The 17,717-nt window shown below is 36.7% G+C and overlaps 1 protein-coding gene across 2 annotated transcripts in view; it reads left to right on the top strand.

Annotated features, from left to right (window-relative positions):
• The window catches only part of RALGPS2 (Ral GEF with PH domain and SH3 binding motif 2), a 79,100-nt gene that overhangs the window by 46,531 nt on the left and 14,852 nt on the right, over positions 1–17,717 (top strand). For both annotated transcript variants that reach the window (XM_009994641.1, XM_009994640.1), the window contains exons 8-13: positions 2,329–2,466; positions 3,359–3,449; positions 5,650–5,717; positions 6,381–6,516; positions 7,294–7,445; positions 15,100–15,154. In XM_009994641.1, coding sequence (XP_009992943.1) covers positions 2,329–2,466; positions 3,359–3,449; positions 5,650–5,717; positions 6,381–6,516; positions 7,294–7,445; positions 15,100–15,154 — 640 coding nt within the window. The remainder of the gene's footprint in view (positions 1–2,328; positions 2,467–3,358; positions 3,450–5,649; positions 5,718–6,380; positions 6,517–7,293; positions 7,446–15,099; positions 15,155–17,717) is intronic.

Genomic DNA, 17,717 nt, shown 5'->3' with positions numbered 1-17,717 from the left:
CGCTGACTAAAGATGCCTTTCAAGTTATTACAGTACTGGGCTTCATTTAGAAGAAAGATTCTTTCAGGCTGATAAAACTCGATTTGTGGTGCTGTGAATAAAAGGGGCAGCCTGGCTGGATACAACAGGAAAAATGAACCATTTATAGTCTAGAAGAATGTTCAACAGAATGTCGCATTCAATTCTTGACGTTCCCTTAATAAGAAACAGTTCCAGTTGTTAAAGGCATGAAGTCTCCAATACATGTGGAAAATGTTAAAACTGTGTGTGTGTGATGGTTTTGGGTAGGTATCAGAATATTTGATAACATCTGACTGGTGTTAAAAGTAGCAAAGGCTGCAGAGGTTTTGCTCTGTGAGGAATGCAGAGTATTGTTTAGTTCTGCCAATAGTCAGCACTGAAGTGCATTCAATTTGCTTTCATTGATCTTTTTGATTTCTTCACAAAGGATTTGCCAATTACATTTGAAAGATAATTACCCTGTACGCTTGCAGAATTATTTTAGGCTTCATAAAAATGCATCAAATCATTTAGAACCAGCTATCTGCAGAAGAGTTCTTGATTTAACTGAAAGAAAAAAAAAATCAGTGCTTAATTGAGCAAGTCATTCAGAAAGATAATCCTACAAATTCACTGAGTTATAAAAGCATGCATAATATTGCAGGTGCCTTTCATAGTCAATTTCCTTAATTAGTAAGTATGATTTACTTTTTTTTCTGTGGAACACTGAGCAGGTTTGGAATTCTTAAGGCCTGTTTGGACACTGCTTAACAGAATTAGCTTATGCAGTCTATGTAGTAACATTTCTTTTGTGCTGCTCTCTGATGTTTCCAATTATCCTTTCTATTTTTTTACAAACTTATGTTAATAGAATAGAAAATTGAGGAAATTTAGTAGTGTATCAGGTCACGTGTAATACCTTTTTGTTCACTTTTTTGTATGTCACCTTTCAACCACAAGTATTTTAATTTGTTTCTGTGTGTGTGCGAGCACACGCGTGTGTGTGTGTGTGTGTTGATTTTGGAGTGATGCCCAGAGTCTCCCAACTCACATTTGAGGACTGTACTGGTTAGGTGCTATACAAACACAACTGCTGTTCTTGTGTGGTTGTATTAATAGTCTTCCACCTGTAAAGCTAAACTGCTTGTTATGATTTTGGTTATACAAGGCTGAGAGTGAAGCAAAGTATAAATTTCCAGTTACTAAAATAAGGTGTGTTTTTAATATTATTTAAATTTTGTTTGGGTTTTTGTTTTGTTTTTTTAAATATGGATATCTTGTGGAAGATGCAGGGGATTTAGAGCAATTCCTTCTAATAGCAGAGCTGGTTGGAATATGTTTTGTTTAGTTGAGACAAAAATTATTAGTCTTTGAGTGAAGTTCAATGAATTTCATTTAGCATTAAAATATGTGGTTTATCTACAGCATTAGTATGTCAAGTGGAGGTTTTCCTCTGTGTGGGAAAAGGATTGCAAGAGTAGTAAGGTTACAGTGGTGGTGGGGAAGAAAGCAGGTAGAACATTTGAGGAGACTTTATAAGGCTGTTTGGAGTTGCAGTTCATATTAACTGCAGGACTAGTACCACATTGCAAGTTGAGTGCAGTTTTTGCCTTGTTAACTTTTCCCGTGTTGCTACAAGTTGACTTTCAGTTTCTATTCACCTTGAGGAGCTGTAGACAATGATTTCTCCTTCTTTTAGTTTTTTTTAGTTGCTAAATTGGAGGAATGAAGCAGTAGACTACCTAAAGTAATCAGTAATTTTGATAATGTATTTTAGCCTTGTAGATGAATTGTCAAGGGAATAATTAGTGGGTGGTATGGCAGAAGTTTAGGTTCATGAGTAGTTGTGCATGTCCTTGTAATTACATTTAGATTTAGAAGTAACAACCCTGTTAAAGCCACCTAGTACATGCCTGGGGTGCTGCAAGAGAAAGGAATCCTCTCTGCTTCCCATTGGGATTTGTTGTACAGAGAATGAAACCTTGCACACAGAAACCTCACTGTGCTCATATCCTCAGCATCTGCAAATACAGCTGAGATAAGGTTGGCAAAACTAAAGGATGAAGTGATGAGGAGTGTACAAATCCAGTAGACGAGGGTGGCACCGTGATGTACTTTGCTGTAAGTCCAAGCATTATTACTGTTTTACTCTGAAGCTCTTGGAGATCTCATCAAAATAATTTCCCAGGTAAATCCAAAGAAACACTCTGCAGCGATGCTGTGTGCGTGTGTCAATGAAAACAAAACCTCTTCAACTATTGTTTGTGAAGATTTTCTGCTGGATGTGAGACACCAAACTAAGAAACTTTTTGTTCTAATCTTATTCAGGTATTTATCTGTCAGACTTGACATATATTGACTCTGCATACCCATCAACAGGGAGCATTCTGGAAAGTGAGCAAAGAACAAATTCCATGAACAACATTCTTCGAATTATCTCAGATTTACAGCAGTCATGTGAATATGGTAAGCTAGCATGTAAATAGTGCAGTGTTAAAGAGAACAACCTTAACAGCCTTAGTATTTGTCTTCTGTAATGCAGTTTAAGTTCCAACCCATTTGAATGTCATTAACAGTCTCCCTCATCCTCTCAGCCCAAATGTCTTAAGTTTATGCTGGTATTGTTGGTTATGGCAGAGCATTAACATGAGGAGACACAATAAGGTAGCCTTTTTCTTACATCACACACATTTTTGTAGCACATTTTCTGATGAAAAATGTGGAATACGTTGTACTTAACAGTAGTTTTACTAATGCATTTATAAACCTGTATCTTTGTGTTTCATAGTTTTATGACTCAATTCTAAAAACAGGATTGCTTTTATTGGAGAAAATAAAATATGTTCAGCTTATCTTTTGGACATTTGTATTTCTGTTCATAGATCAGGTGACATTTTTTCTTTAAAGGTGGTCTCCCTCACAACCCTCCTCACTTTCCAATAAAGTCATAAGGTTCCATTTGTGATGACAGAAGGTGAATTAGCACAGAATTGTGGCTTCACCGAAAGCTCAATATATTGGGAATGTGGGCTGTGAAGGTATCCTCAGATACAACCCTACCGGTTTGGGACTGCATTTGACCAGGGACATACTCTCACTTTTCACTAGTATGTGCTCTGATAAGCAGAGCAGCTCCAGGGGGATACATACTTGGCTTTATGGATGTAGGAGATACCAGCTCAACTCATGAGAATTTTGTCCTCTGAAGGACAAAAATTTCAGCATCAGTAAGGACTGTAGTTTATACCTCCATCTCCCATAAAGAGGCAAGACATATGATTCTGTTTCAGTAGTTTCTGGGAAATATCTTTGGTTACCAAGAAATGGTACAGTGATAATAATGTCCTTTCTTCTCCAGATATTCCTCTGTTGCCTCATGTCCAAAAATATCTAAACTCAGTTCAGTACATAGAAGAACTACAAAAGTTTGTAGAAGATGACAACTACAAGTAAGTATGAAGTGCTGTAGCTGGCTAACTCATTACAAATTAACTTTTATTTCACAAAGCCTGTAAGATTGCACTTATGTCAGGGGATTATGCATCTCAGATGCACTAATTCCAAGTAGTGAGGTTAAAGCAGGGTCCTGTGATCAAGACAATCTTCAGCACACTGGATGGCATATCTGCTTCCTTTTGTGCAGCTCACTACATCAAACCCTGGCTTGGTCTGGTTGATCTGCTGATTTGATCTGCAAATCTCTCTGAATGTTTACTAATGAAGATTTCTTACTTCAGCTCACATGTAACACTGATTAGGTTATACGGTGTGAGTAAAATGTAAACACTTAATTTGAGAGGCAAGATATTGTCTATCTATTTCTCCACCCATTCCTCCCCCAAGTATCTCACCCCAAATTAAGGTTTCTACTTTCTTAATTAAAAGATTATTGCTGTATTAAGTGATTTGGCATCCAGCACAACTTGGGGATGGAAATCTCTGGCAGGAGACAGGAACAAGCCCTGAGGATAGGAAAAATCCTAAAGGTAAATCTTGCATATGAAGAAGGTTTTTGTTCAGCGACTGATCTCCTTGAGGAGGTTCCCCACCCATTCCCATCCTGCCCACCCTGGAAGTTTGTCACCTCAGTTGTGTTGAATTGATTGCTTGTGTAGCTATACTGGAATGGTAGGAGGGGTGTGCTCACTAGAGGAGCAAATATGCTTTACCATTTATTAGCCCAAATTTGGATTTACTGAAAAGCAGCAAATGGGGACCCGTCAGTTAACCAAGCTCAGACTATTTGCTTTCCGTCACATGTTGCAATCTTTAAGATTTGTAACTTGTTCTCTGCCTGTCCATATTAAAGCATCCAGCTTTACCTTCTTGCTGAAATGTTCTATAGCCTGATTTTGAAAATATTGCTTGTACAACCCACATGTACAACCCACATTTTGATAGCAAGGAAGTGAGTTGAGACAATTGCACATGATGCAGAAATGTGGCTGCTGTTCAGAAAGTCTGTTCTTACACTGTTATTTTTTTACATCTCCAAACAGGTTTTTTATGTGGGAGGAGTGTATTTTGAAGTGTTCTTACTATAAGTGGCTGTTAGACTTTTTAATCCCCCAAAGTGTCTGCAAAAAGGTTTGAGTTGGAGAACAACCATTGTGACCTGAATATATGGTTTTTTCTTCCTAAATAACTTTGGTTTGTTTTTAAAAATAAAATTTAAAATCTCTTATGAATCATTGCTAAACTGGGGATTGGAGGGATAGTAGCTGTCAAACTTCAAACTTTTTCTCTCCAAAATTAAGTAGGTGCTTTTCCAACCCTGCTGATAGCAAAAATTCCATTTCTGCAGACTGTGTGGACAAGATATGTTTAATCTTCCTGGAGTTCTCTGCTCCTGGAGTTTGCCCTCTTTGTGGTACTGTTGGAATTGGCACTTATAAAATGCCTGTTACAGAAAAAGCTTAAGTTGTGGATGTAGTCAAGTTGATAATGTATCAACTATGTAGTGAAGACAAAAAGCCTGGCACACTACTGCATTTTGTAGAAAAATATAAAATATGAAGTGTAGTAAGTATAAGTATTTTAGTCAAGGTGGGTGGCAGTTATATGCTCCCTATAATTCCCCATTTTTATGCTAGAGTAGTAATATTCCACTGGATTTCATGTATGTGCTGGTGGTCCCAGGGCCATATAGGTCCCTGGCTTCAATGTGACTGTATTTTCTCTGAACGGTGGTTCCAAGGCCAAGCAATGGCCTTTTCCTCTGCTCCTTCCTCAGTGTGACTTTGCCACAGCTTGTTAACAGCTCACAGAGAGCTTTTTGGTGTCACAGAGGATGAGGATGGCAGTTCGTGGCTGTTTGGCTGCTTGTGTCCAGCTGTGCCAGTCTCCTCGATGCAGAAGATATTGCAGTAGCCAAGGTTTAGCTGTTGACCTGTCCTGGTCTGTATCAACCAAAGCAATAGAATAATTTACTACATTATGCCCTATATATAAAAATATATTTAAAAAATATTTGGAAATAGTGTGTCCTAAAAATAACTATGCATGGTTTATATTAACTTTATAGTGTTTCCTGCAATTACAGAAACAGGCAGTTTTCAATTGTAAATTAAAGCAAAAAAAATCTTCAAAAGCTACTTTTATATGGTTTTATTTCCTGCTAAAGTAATTTTTAATGCTTCTTTAATGCAGACTTTCATTAAAGATAGAACCAGGGACCAGCACCCCCCACTCCGCTGCTTCTAGAGAAGATTTAGTAGGTAAATGCTTAATAAATGTGAGAAAACTTGTGGTTGTCAAATGCATTATTTTTGAGTTGTGAATGTGATAAATATTTGCCTGAAGCTAATTAAGTGTGGAGTATAAACACTGTGTATTTGTAATAAAAAGCCTAAAGGTGATCTGTAAAGAAATTATTTCAAGGAATTGACTCAGCTTTGTAGGTTCTTTTATGTATTGTGGCACTGAATTTTTCATGTCATTTGGGGTGAAGAGCTATTAAATATTCATTCTTCGTTGTGTCTAGACAGAATGGCCTTCAAATAAGCTTTTCATGGTGTAATATGCTTCCAAAAATGTACAATTTTTTAATCAATGCCAAGGCAGGAGTTTCAAAACAGAATCAATGGGACCTGTTTAGTGCCAATGTAGCTAATGCAGCAACCTTTAGGACTTAAACATGCTTGTAGCTAGGTGGTCTGTTTGAAGTAAGTGTGTTTATTTTTAATCCTGTGGAAAAAAACCTCCTAAAGTACAGGTTTTTAAATTATCAAGAGGAGCTTATCAATGAGTTTTATTACAGGCTGTCTTGTATAAATTGAGTTTAGGAAGCTTTGTGCTACTCTTCTACAGTTTTCTGAGAAGTCACCACGACAGTAATTCTAAAGTTACTCAGGAGTAATGTCTTTTTTGTTTGTTCCCAGGCTCTGAGGTTGGAGCATCTCCACAAAGTGGACGGAAGAACGTTGCAGCTGAAGGAGCTTTGCTTCCACCAACACCCCCCTCACCCAGGAACCTGATACCCCACGGGCATCGGAAATGTCACAGTCTGGGATACAAGTCAGCATTTTATTTAACCTGAACATCCTAAGCTTTGTGACGTGTCACCTTCCAACACACAAGCTTTTCTTTTAAACAGGAGCATGATTTGTCCACAATGCTTCACTTAGAGAGCAATTTGCGGCAAGAGAGCAAGCTCAGCTATAATGGTAGTGTCCCAACCACAGAGAATCAGTCAAAATGGGAAGACTTTGTGGCTGTTAGGATGACAGCCATGGCCAAGGAGTTAGCATAGAGCAGCTCAATGCCAGTGCAGTTCATTCACAGACAAACTGAAATTACTGCTTTTTTGGTATTTTTATTTAGAGACCACCTTTGTAGACTCTTCTATAACTTTGTGTAGTAATGGCTTCAGGTTTTTTCTATGCAGGTGTATTCCTAGTTAATTATCTTGATCATTTTATCATTGGTTCCTTTATCTTTTCAAAATACAATATTCAGTAATTCATCCCTTAGCTTATATAGTGCAAGCTTACCTTTTATGAGCTAGAATGAAATTCTTAAGTTCAATTATGTGTTAAAGTAAGACAAAAATACCTTAAGATCTTGGAAGTAATTTTTTTAAGTGCTCCAGACTTTTCTTTACTCCAAGATCACTGTGCAGTTTTAAGATTTGCAATTTACTTAGGTAATATAGTTTGTGCACAATTGCTTGAGCCGTGGTTTGGTTTGGTATTCAGAACATGCTGCATGCAATCCTTCAGGATGTTCAAGCAACAGCTTTTGAAGTGTGTCAAAGATAATGCTGTAACAGTTTTTGTCCTTGTTTGTTTCTAGTTTCATACACAAAATGAATACAACTGAATTTAAAAGCGCAACATTCCCAAACGCAGGACCAAGACACCTTCTGGATGACAGTGTCATGGAGCCTCACGTCCCATCCCGAGGGCAGGCAGAAAGCTCCACCCTTTCTAGTGGGATTTCAATAGGTATGAGCTTCTAACATACCCATGCAATACACAGTCATTTAATAGAGATTTTAGCACGATTTAAGTTGCAAATGTACAAGCAGTGGTGCTATTTTAAAATTCTATTTTAGAACAGACTTGAGAAATGTGGGTGGAAAACAGCAGCATAATTTATACAGCACAAACTACATGTTGACAAATTATGTAAAAACTTTGATTTTTTTATATCTTCTTTAACAATACAACTTCTGTTTGCCCTCTTCTTCCTTGATGGGAGTGTAGGGGATCTCAGGACACCATTTCTTCTCTTGTTTTCACCCTCAAATCAATCCAGACTAAAAATGTCTTGTGGTATGATTTGTATTTGAAGTGCTGTATCAAACTGCCATCAAGAACTGTAAATTGCTGACAGTTTTTAAGAGCAATTTCTAAATATTCCTTAATTTTATCAGGAGTAGGTAACAGTTTAACTTTCAGGTACTTCAAAATATCATAATCTGCTTCATTTTGTTAAGTGATTTATCTTCCAATATTTAGGGTATTCTTTTGAGAACTTCTGCTTCCTGAGGTTCTTATGTGATGGCAGTTGCTCTTTTTCCTCTTGTGCACAGATCCTTTTGGGAGGGAGAGCAGGGCAAGTCCTCCCAGATCCACCTAACTGCAACCAGGATTGAGAAATTGAACCTGTATCAGTCATTTTTCTAAAAATTATTAGCGGGACAAAATTCTATTCAGTTCAGTATTTAAGCATTTGTGGTAATGAAATATTTTTCTAGTGTTACGTATTTCTTTAGGTAATTTTAAAAAACAGTTTTGCTTTTTAACTTTCATGGAGAGAAGCAAGGTCACACAGTTTCAAATGGTGCTGTTTTCAGGAGCTAAGCTGTTTTGATGTTTTCATATGTTTTATATAATACATGTTTTCATGTATTTTCTTGAGGAGAACGACAGGTTTCTGAGCAACCATTAAATATATTTTTCATGTGGAAAAAGTAAAATATCTAGAGACAATTTTTAAAAGCTAATAAGTATATCTGTGGAACTAGCTTAGACCAAAGCAGTTTGAACCTGTTCACATCAGTCAGTCTCCACTATTAAATGTGCATTGCCTATCTCCATTTTCTACAGGTTCTCTGCTCTGGCTGTTTCATTTTCATCCTGCAGGAATGTTATTTCTTATTAGCTTACAAACAGCTTGCACTCTAGGGTTCACACTGTACAGAAGATTAAAGCTTCTCATGCATCTACGTGCATGGATCCAAGTGCAGTGTGCTCAGCATTGTGCTGGAGTTAGGGGGTAAAAACAGACTTCTGTCACCTTTGTTGAGATGGAGCATTGCTCCATTTCTCAGTGCAGTTCTTCATGAGCTACAGCTGAGAACAAGTCACATTCTGGCTATTTTGGAGAATACAAGGTTTTCTACTGTGTCTCAGCTTTGAATTTCTCAACTATGTTTTCTTGCTTAGCTCAGGCATGACCTTATCGACTTGATGTAGTCACCCTTACACGTTGGAACAAAATTACCACTTTAGAAGACCTTTATAAATCACTTCTAAAATAGCAACCTTATGCATTTTGTGTAAGATCAGTGGTTGTGGTTAGAACTCCCTCTGCCCCATTCTCTTTCACCTCCAGCCTCCCCATACATGGATACTGTAGTTTTTATCAATCTCTTCTAACAATCTAGCACAATTACTTATTTTGCTGCTTGGTAATTATGAAGGTTTCAGTGACATTAAAAGGTTAGCAGAGACACTAGAAATATGTGTACATGGATACTGTAGTTTTTATCAATCTCTTTTAGCAATCTAGAACAATTGTTTTGCTGCTTGGTAGTTATGAAGGTTTCAGTGACATTAAAAGATTAGCAGAGACTCTAGAAATATGTATGGAGGAAGAGAGTAAGTTCTGGAGACTGGCAGTATCTATTACTGAAGAATTCTTGGAAATGTAAGTTGCCTGGCATTCTGTACTGCTGCTTCAGCAGGATTTAAGGAAGTTGATTGAAGCTGCTAAGTTCCTCCATCATGTTTGAAGTAGTCTGTTTACTTAATACTTGGAAGTAGTACAGTCACTACAGCAGAGAGCAGGCTCACAGTATTCTACAACGTAACTTCAAAAGACAGTCAAGAAAACTTCTTCTGAATGTGTGTACTGAAAACAGTGTTATTCCTCACTTTGTCCCTAAATGTGGATTTAAACCTGTTGCTCTACAAACAGGACTACCTTATTTTTTTATATAAGCTTATACAGGACTTAACCTCTTGGATAAATGATCCCTCTTCAAAATATGGACAGTGTTTTGCCAACACCTTAAACGTGACCTTAAAGGTGATTGTAATACTACTTTAAATCACCCTTGTGTTTCAAGGGCTCAGAGGTGTTCTGACCTTTCCAGCCCTTTCATATTGAGGATTTGATATAATCTTCCTCTGCATCAGATATCAAAAAAGCAGCAAAGTAACAACCATGTCTATAAGATATTTGTATGTGGCACTTTATTGTTGTGATGCTTTATCTAAATCATTAGGCCATGTGAGTTCATGAATTATTTTTTTTTGTCAGCTCTTCTTTCTGAGTTGCCTTTGCTGTTAACAGATGCCTGTAGTTCATTTACAATTCAGTAAATCAGTTTATAGGCATGAGATGAAGTAATGGAGGACTGTGTCTTTTTCCACTGGTGAACACATTGACTTCTTCAGCTGTATCAAGACCCTTCCCCTTTGATTTCTTCATAGATTAAGATAGAAGCTTTCTATCTGTGATAGAGGTCAGTTAGAGCATCACTTGGCTTTTGAGATTCATGGCTGGATGAAATTCTGTTCTGCATATTAGCATGCTAAAACTGAAAAGTTAAACACATTCAACTGATGGTGAGCAATTTTGACTGTTCTGTGCTGGGAAAGACTGAGAATCCATTCTGGGAATAGTGCATAGCATGCCAAAATTTTTACATCGATGTAATTAATCCTTCATATATGAAGGATACACTAGGTATTTTTCTTTACAATGAATAATTCGCAAAGCAGCAGCAATTACACCTAGGAATGAGATTTTCTAAATCTGTAACATGATAGTCATGGTGAGAGATCTTTATCTGTATCCTCCCTTAATTTCAGGGTCTGGAGGCTGAGAGTTGTACATCTAACTCATTCTGCAAAAACCTAGAACCCAAAATAAATCAATAAATAGCCCAAATAATATAAGTTCTTGTGCATGGGTCAAAACAGTTCTTCTTCCTAGAACTATGTTGTGCAGTTGTATATTATGCTAGAGTAAGGGAGATGTACATCTGGTTCTGTTGCCAGTTTACATTCTAACATAGGTGCTTGTTATCTGATGAAAAGTGAGACATCGTTTTCCAACAGGACTATCCTAATTAGAAGGAAGAAACACTTAATGAGTCATATATGCAATATTAGATGGGAAATGTTCTCTTGAATTCAGGAATGTTACAAGAGGAAATAGTATCTCCTGACTCTTAGTAGCTCACAATTTAGACAGCTGCATATGGTCGTTGGAAGCTCTTTATAATCACATGGAGAATTAAAATCTTCAAGGATATGATTCATTTAAATCTCATTAAAAATAAGTTATAGGACTTGTTTCCTTAAAACTTAATTTTATTTCTGTTGTCTGCAAAGAGATTTTTGACAAATAACACATGAAAATACAGACAGGTGAATACTGTTGAAAAATACATCTGTCCTGTGCAGACAATCAAGAATGTCTGCTTGTAGCAAACTGGGACAGAGGCTTTTAACTCTATAGTGAAAGTTCACTGAGAACCTGCACTTCTTGCTGTCCATAAATCTTAAAACTGCAAGATAGTTTTGTTCTGTGATCCCTCTGTTTTGTTGCGGTCACTGTATACACTCAAAAAAAAGAGGGCTTGCCCTTCTTGAGGTCTAAGCATTGCTCTTGGCTGGGTTGAAGGAACCACCTGCACACTCTTACCAGCTGTACTCCTCCATGTATTTGCCTGCTGTCACTTCCTCATTTTATTAGAGAGTGGTTCAACTCAGAAAAAACATAAAACTTCCTTTAATTAATAAGATTTTTTAAGAGTACATAATTTTCTAATATTCCCTGACTTTTATACTTGGATGTTATTCTTTTTTTGCTTAAGCACCCTCTGAAGTATCTCTGTGGCAATGTTCAGCTCATCTTCATTAATGTTCCTAGAATTAGATTTCACCATTTCTTACTATTTGGCTCAGCTGCGTTACTGAGTTTCTTCTCTGAAGTGGAATTTGTTTAAAAGGGCTGATCGTCCAGATAATTCTGTAGAGATAAAGGGACAGTGGAAAAGAGCCCTCTTCTCATATGTTGCTTCTGTGTTGCTTTTTCCCCTCTTACACCACCTAATTTATCAGATGCAAAGTAATTTTACTTTAAAGGTGCAGTCTCACGTGTAAACAACTTAAGAATAGATGTCAGAGCAGAAATAACTGGGCTGAAATTGAGAATGTAATTTTAGATGTTTAAAAACACAAACACATTTATAGATTAAGCTTGTAGAAGTGCTGGATGAAAGTTCTGTTCTAATATGGAGTGTTTTCTTTCTGAAACTTATTTATTTTTTTCCACTTATTTTTTCAAATCTACAATGATATGGATGAAAGTTCTGGAAAAACTAAGGTGCTTGAACATTTGTGTGTTCCAATCACTTGAGAATAACTTGAGCCTTTATTTTAATGCCATCAGAGAAATTAATGCTACAGAGTCAAAGAAAGGTATTTTAACTCAGTGTGAATTAATGTAACAAAGTGCCTTTGTAAGAACAGTATGTTTTCAAACCAAAACTGGCACAAAATGCATACAAGAATATCAGCATTTTAATGAATTTCTCTATTAAGTTACCATCTCGAAGTACTTGAATTCTACAAGGGATTATATTTCTCTTTAAATAAATTAAGTATAGGTGTAGGTATACAGTGTATGTATTTACTTTGAGGGTTTTGGCAGCCTTTAGAGTAGGGAAGAACTCTATACAGCCAGTGTTTGTTGATGCCTTCACCCTTTTGGGTGTTTAGAACTCTGAGTCATCAGCAGCCTGCGTCAGAAGATCAAAGTTTGGGTAGAGTTTCAGGCAGAAGAAACATGGGGTTTTTTTTAATATTCCATTTAAATGAGTATATAGATGTCTCTTGCCCTGAATGTGGGTACCCCATTTTGCTTCTGTGAACTACTTCTTTAGTGATAGGGTAAATTTAAGAGCTGTGAAATACTTTAGATTAAAAATGCACATGAAGATGTCTGGATTTGCGAAGCCGAGGGATATGCAGGAGTTTTAGTACCTCATTTCTTTCCTCATCCTTATTAGTTCTGTTTGGTACTGGACATATACTCTGGGTTTTTTGTGTGATTAATGCAGCTGTACAAAACCCCTATTTCTGCCCCATCTTTATCCAATTGGTTAATTGTTGTGGTTGGCTTTTCATTATGAAACTCATTACCAATGATGGTATTAGATGTTTGTGTTGATTTTTCAGCAGCCTATGACTGACAGTCATTTGCCAGTCTTTACACCATTCTTATTTGATGAACTAGCAAGCCAAAGCTGACCTGTTTCTACTTTATTGTACTATAGTTAAATGGTAGTGAATTAGATCAAATGCACACAGTTTTTTCAATAAGGTCATAGACTCAAGAAGGCAGAACATAACTTTTAGGGCATAGAGTCCCTCTCTGTGATGTTAGCTGGGCTGTACTGTGCTACAGCAATTGATGTTCAGGTCTCCAGACTTAATTTTTTTTATGTTTTCACATTAGAATTTCAAGCTTGGTCACCAACTATAGTGACTAGAGCTCTGGAAACACTATGTAACTAGAGCCAAGAGAGTGTCAGTTGCAGATTTGAGAAGGGGAAAGAATTTTTAGGCTGAATAGTTCTTAAACTCTTTGGGGTTGGTTTGTTTATATTAACACCTGTTTAACTTTGGGGGACTAACTTCTGGATAAAGGAAGCCTGTGTTAAGCATTCAGTATCCTCAGACCTTTAGCAATGAGTAGATACCCTGACCAGGGGGAAATAAGGTGTGCAATGGTTTAGGAATTCCCTATGGCATAACTGGGAGCCTAGCCTACCACTGGCTGTGTGGCTGTGGTGATGTATGTGCACATCTACAAATGCAATCCAAAAATTCATCTCTGTATTCAGCTGCAGTGCTGGAGCTGTGGGTAAACAATCCTGAAACTTCTCAGGTAATCATCATCAGAGTTGGCAAAAATAAAAACATGTTGCTAATTGCTGTTATTCCTGAGATAGGAAAAAGCCTTCCTATTCCATAGCAAAAATAAACACAACTCTGATTAATTTTTTTTAAATCTTGTACAAGAAGTTTTAATTTTATTAGCAATAAAGAAAACTAGGAAGATAGTGGTTTGTGTCAAGTGGCTTCTTACATAAAACCAAAACTTGTGTAGAACATCACTTAATAGAAAGGATTTATACTACCTAAGATTTGTTATTCAGTTTAACCTGAAGAGCTGCTTGAGGTTGTTGGAAAATCTCAAATATTGAGTACATACTTGAGAAGAATTTAAGAAGGTGATATATTTTTAAAGTACTGAATGAATGAAATGTTTCCAGTTGAGGTGATAGTCAAATAGTACACCTAATGTTTGCACAGAATTTGGCTAGGCATCTAGCTTTTAGTAAGTTAAAAACAGTCTCTTTCACCTCTGTTTTGTTCTGGAGAGAGGGATGTAATGTATATTCTTTTGCTTTTCAGGGAAATGGTTTTTTAGTCTCAGAATTTTTGTTGTGCAAAAAAAAATCTTCCAGAGTTTTTTAGAATCTAAAAAAATCCTGTTAGAGATGTTGTGTATAGATGGACGGCAAGGATGGGACCTGGCATAGGAAGCTGGTCTGGTCTGAAAGGTTAAAAGCTTCCTGGAGAACAACCTGAATATCATAGTACTGAAGTTACTGAGTTCTGTTAACAGTTTTGTATACTCCTATATATTCACTAATTGTTAGGACCGTTACAGGTAACAATACCTTTTGACTGTATTTAAATACTAATTTAAATACTAATTTTCAGGCTGATAGGATTAACTGATTGTAAAGTTAGTATGTTATTTGTGAAGCTGCCATTAGTCAATGCATCAGATATTTGGATTTTGGTTTTCCTCTACTTTTAGTGTTTAAAATAAAATACTTGCAGTAATATTTAGATTACTTTGAAGAACAGAAAGCAAGACAGAATGTTGTGACCTGATAATAAGTGGAAGATAGCATTAACAAGTTGTTTAAGACTTCGGAAATCAGCAATGCCTTCTAATATGTTGGAGATTGAGCCATGAGTTTGTACTATTGTGAAGTTGCACTGTTTTGTCACGACCATTTATTATTTCATAAGGAATTATTTAAATAACTGACTTCTTTTTAAATTTATGTTGCGTTGATCAGACAAATTCACATTTAGGATGTTCTTTAAATTTTTGACAAAGCCTTTCCCTGAGTCTCCTTTAAACCCAGTCCTTTCAAACGTCTGCTTCAGTTTATGTTAAACTCTTGAAGCAAATCACAAAGTATTTTCATTGTAGTATTTTGGTGTAGTATTTTATATGCTTAACCATAACTATTCTGAGGAGAAACAGACATAATTGAAGTAGTTGGGTTGTAGATAATGAAATTAACTGTCATTCTTTCTTACCTTTTTCAAGGTAGCAGTGATGGTTCTGAACTCAGTGAAGAGACTTCCTGGCCAGCATTTGAAAGGTAAGAAAAAGTGCCACTCAAACTCTAGTTCTCTGTTCAGACATTGCTACTTACAATCTCTCAGTCCTGAAAATGATGCTTTCTTTTAGTGATCTATAGGTAAGAGTATTAATGAACTGTATTAAGTTCACTGGATCTGTTAAAGCAGCAGAGAAGTAGCTTCTGCTCACCAGTAGTTAATAGGGCTTTTGTCTGATTGGACATTGAGTCATCTCACACATCCTTTTAATTAATTCAGCCAGGGTACCATTAAACCCCAAGTGATTTTTCTGTTTTATGTATTTACATATCCTGTGTATGTTATTCATGTGACCTGCCCTGCATTTTTACTTTCCCCAAGACATATCACCCATTCTTCATTCCTTTGTTCTTGTGATTGTCATCTGTTTTGTCTCTCCCATCTGCTATTCAGTTTGTTGTTACTTGCCCATACACTATGGGAAAGCACAGTAATGCCCCTTGCTCAGGTCTGATTTTGTGGTTCAGAATTAAATCTTTCTCCTTATTGAAAGACCTGCAGATGCTCAGGTGAGAATGACCACTTCAGTCCTTTCCCATGTTTGTATTTGAGAATGAGGAGAAAGATTAACAGCTCTAGTTTAATATAGTAAAAGATGGAAATTTCATCCTCCACAGCCCAGTAAGATGTGCCATACAGTGCATAGTTGCTTCCATAACTCAGTTTCAGGTAATTCAGCTTCAGAATTGCCATGGATGGCTTTTTATAACACACTATAAAGATGTATTTGGTAGAAATTTTCAGAATTGCCATGGATGGCTTTTTATAACACGCTATAAAGATGTATTTGGTAGAAATTTTTGTCTAAGAACTTTATGGTTGGAAACTATTGCAACAAACCTTATATTCTGCTTCAGTTCACTGAAGCAGTTTAAGTTCTGTGTTGTTTTTTGGAAGACATCTTTGAAAATACCTCAGTGCCAAAGGTGAACTTTTTGATATCTTGCACTATAAATATGATAACATCATATAAATATGATTACATACATAAGGAGAAGCCTTTACAATTCCATTAGATATTAAATAAGAACATTGCATGTGGGCCCAGAAAGACAATTGGGTCAGAAAGAACATCTGTAACTTGCATGTTCTCTGTGATTCAGCCTGCAACATTCAGAAGGTTTTCTTTTGGCTTGTCCTTCCCTGTTGCATGACATAATTAATCAAGTTCAGATGATTTCTCAAAGCCAAAATGTTACATGGGAAAACCTTAGAAAGAGTTATAAACTAAGTGCTTTTCCCTTAAGTAGAAACTTAAAGATTTGAGTAAAATCTCAAGGCTTAAACTCATGTTTTCGACAATGGTAACACTCTGCAGGATTGTGTGGAACTCTGGGACAAAGCAGAGGTTTTTCATCCTGTCATAATGAGAACTGTCTGGCCCAGACTCCCCCAGTTACAGGGCTTGCTCCATGTCAAACAACTATGTCAGAAGATTCATCCTCTGAATCCCACTTGTCTTCAGTACTTTCCTGAGAGAGCTCTTTGGGAACTCCATTTGAAGTTGAACCCCTCTGAGGGCAAGTTCTTTTGCTTCCAGGGAGAGGGTTTGGGTTCCTTACAGGCATTCCAAACACAGTGTGAAATTCCTAGAGATATACAACAACCTTGTGTATGTTCCTTGATTTATAAGATGGTGAAGCATGTTTTGAAATGTGATAGGTAATACACTGAAATGTAAATGTTAATATTTAAGATAAGTAGAGAGGGCATCACTTTAGTTCTGGTCTTGTACAGTGGGGTTCCATTTTAGAAGAGTTTTTAAGGGAGGGAGAAGCATTAGTTATCTAGAATTAAGAGCTACTGGCAAAATTGGGATACTTCCAGTGCAAGTGGGAATTCAATATCCCCCAGTGATTTAGGAACTGCATCTTTGGGTAGAGGGGCTTAAATCTGCATAATATGCTTAACAGGAAGTAATTGGATACTACACACACAGATTCCATAAGTAACAGAAGGAATTGTATAAAATATTCTTGGTTTTCCTGGCCTTCCTGTTGTTTGTAACTGGAAAATGTAGAGGGGATGGGAACTAAAGTAATTGTTTTTAAGCACAAAAGAGATTTATGCTATGATTTTGCCTGTAAAATTTGCATGATCTTAACTGCCTGTTTCTGCAGAGCTAGAGCTGATTATCAGTCTTTCAGGATAATACAAGCAACTAGCAAAAATGGGTAAAAATAGGAGGTGAGGACATTGACATTGTGTATGTGCTTCTGTAGAATTAAGTAGAATTCAGTCAACCAAGGGATCTGAGCCAGAAAAAAAGGTTCAGTGAAGCAAAACAGTATTCAAAAGGCAGATCTAGAACACAAGTCCTGGCTATGGCTAACAGTATAGATCTGGTTAAGGATTCTAAAATATGAAGCTTATGTGTGAAGTGTGAAGCTTATATGAACTGGAGAATTGAAATGTTGTTCAGCTTACTTCAGTGTTAATACACCAGTTTTTTAAAGTAGTGTCATATTTTGATAGTGCCTTTGACTCCTTTCAGCCCAACAGCTTGTATGTGTGCTCATACTCACAGAAGTTGAATAATTTTCT

The sequence above is a fragment of the Chaetura pelagica genome, unplaced genomic scaffold, assembly GCF_000747805.2.
Source record: "Chaetura pelagica isolate M959 unplaced genomic scaffold, ChaPel_1.0 scaffold363, whole genome shotgun sequence".
Lineage (NCBI taxonomy): Eukaryota > Metazoa > Chordata > Aves > Apodiformes > Apodidae > Chaetura > Chaetura pelagica.
This window is presented reverse-complemented; position numbering and strand designations above follow the sequence as displayed.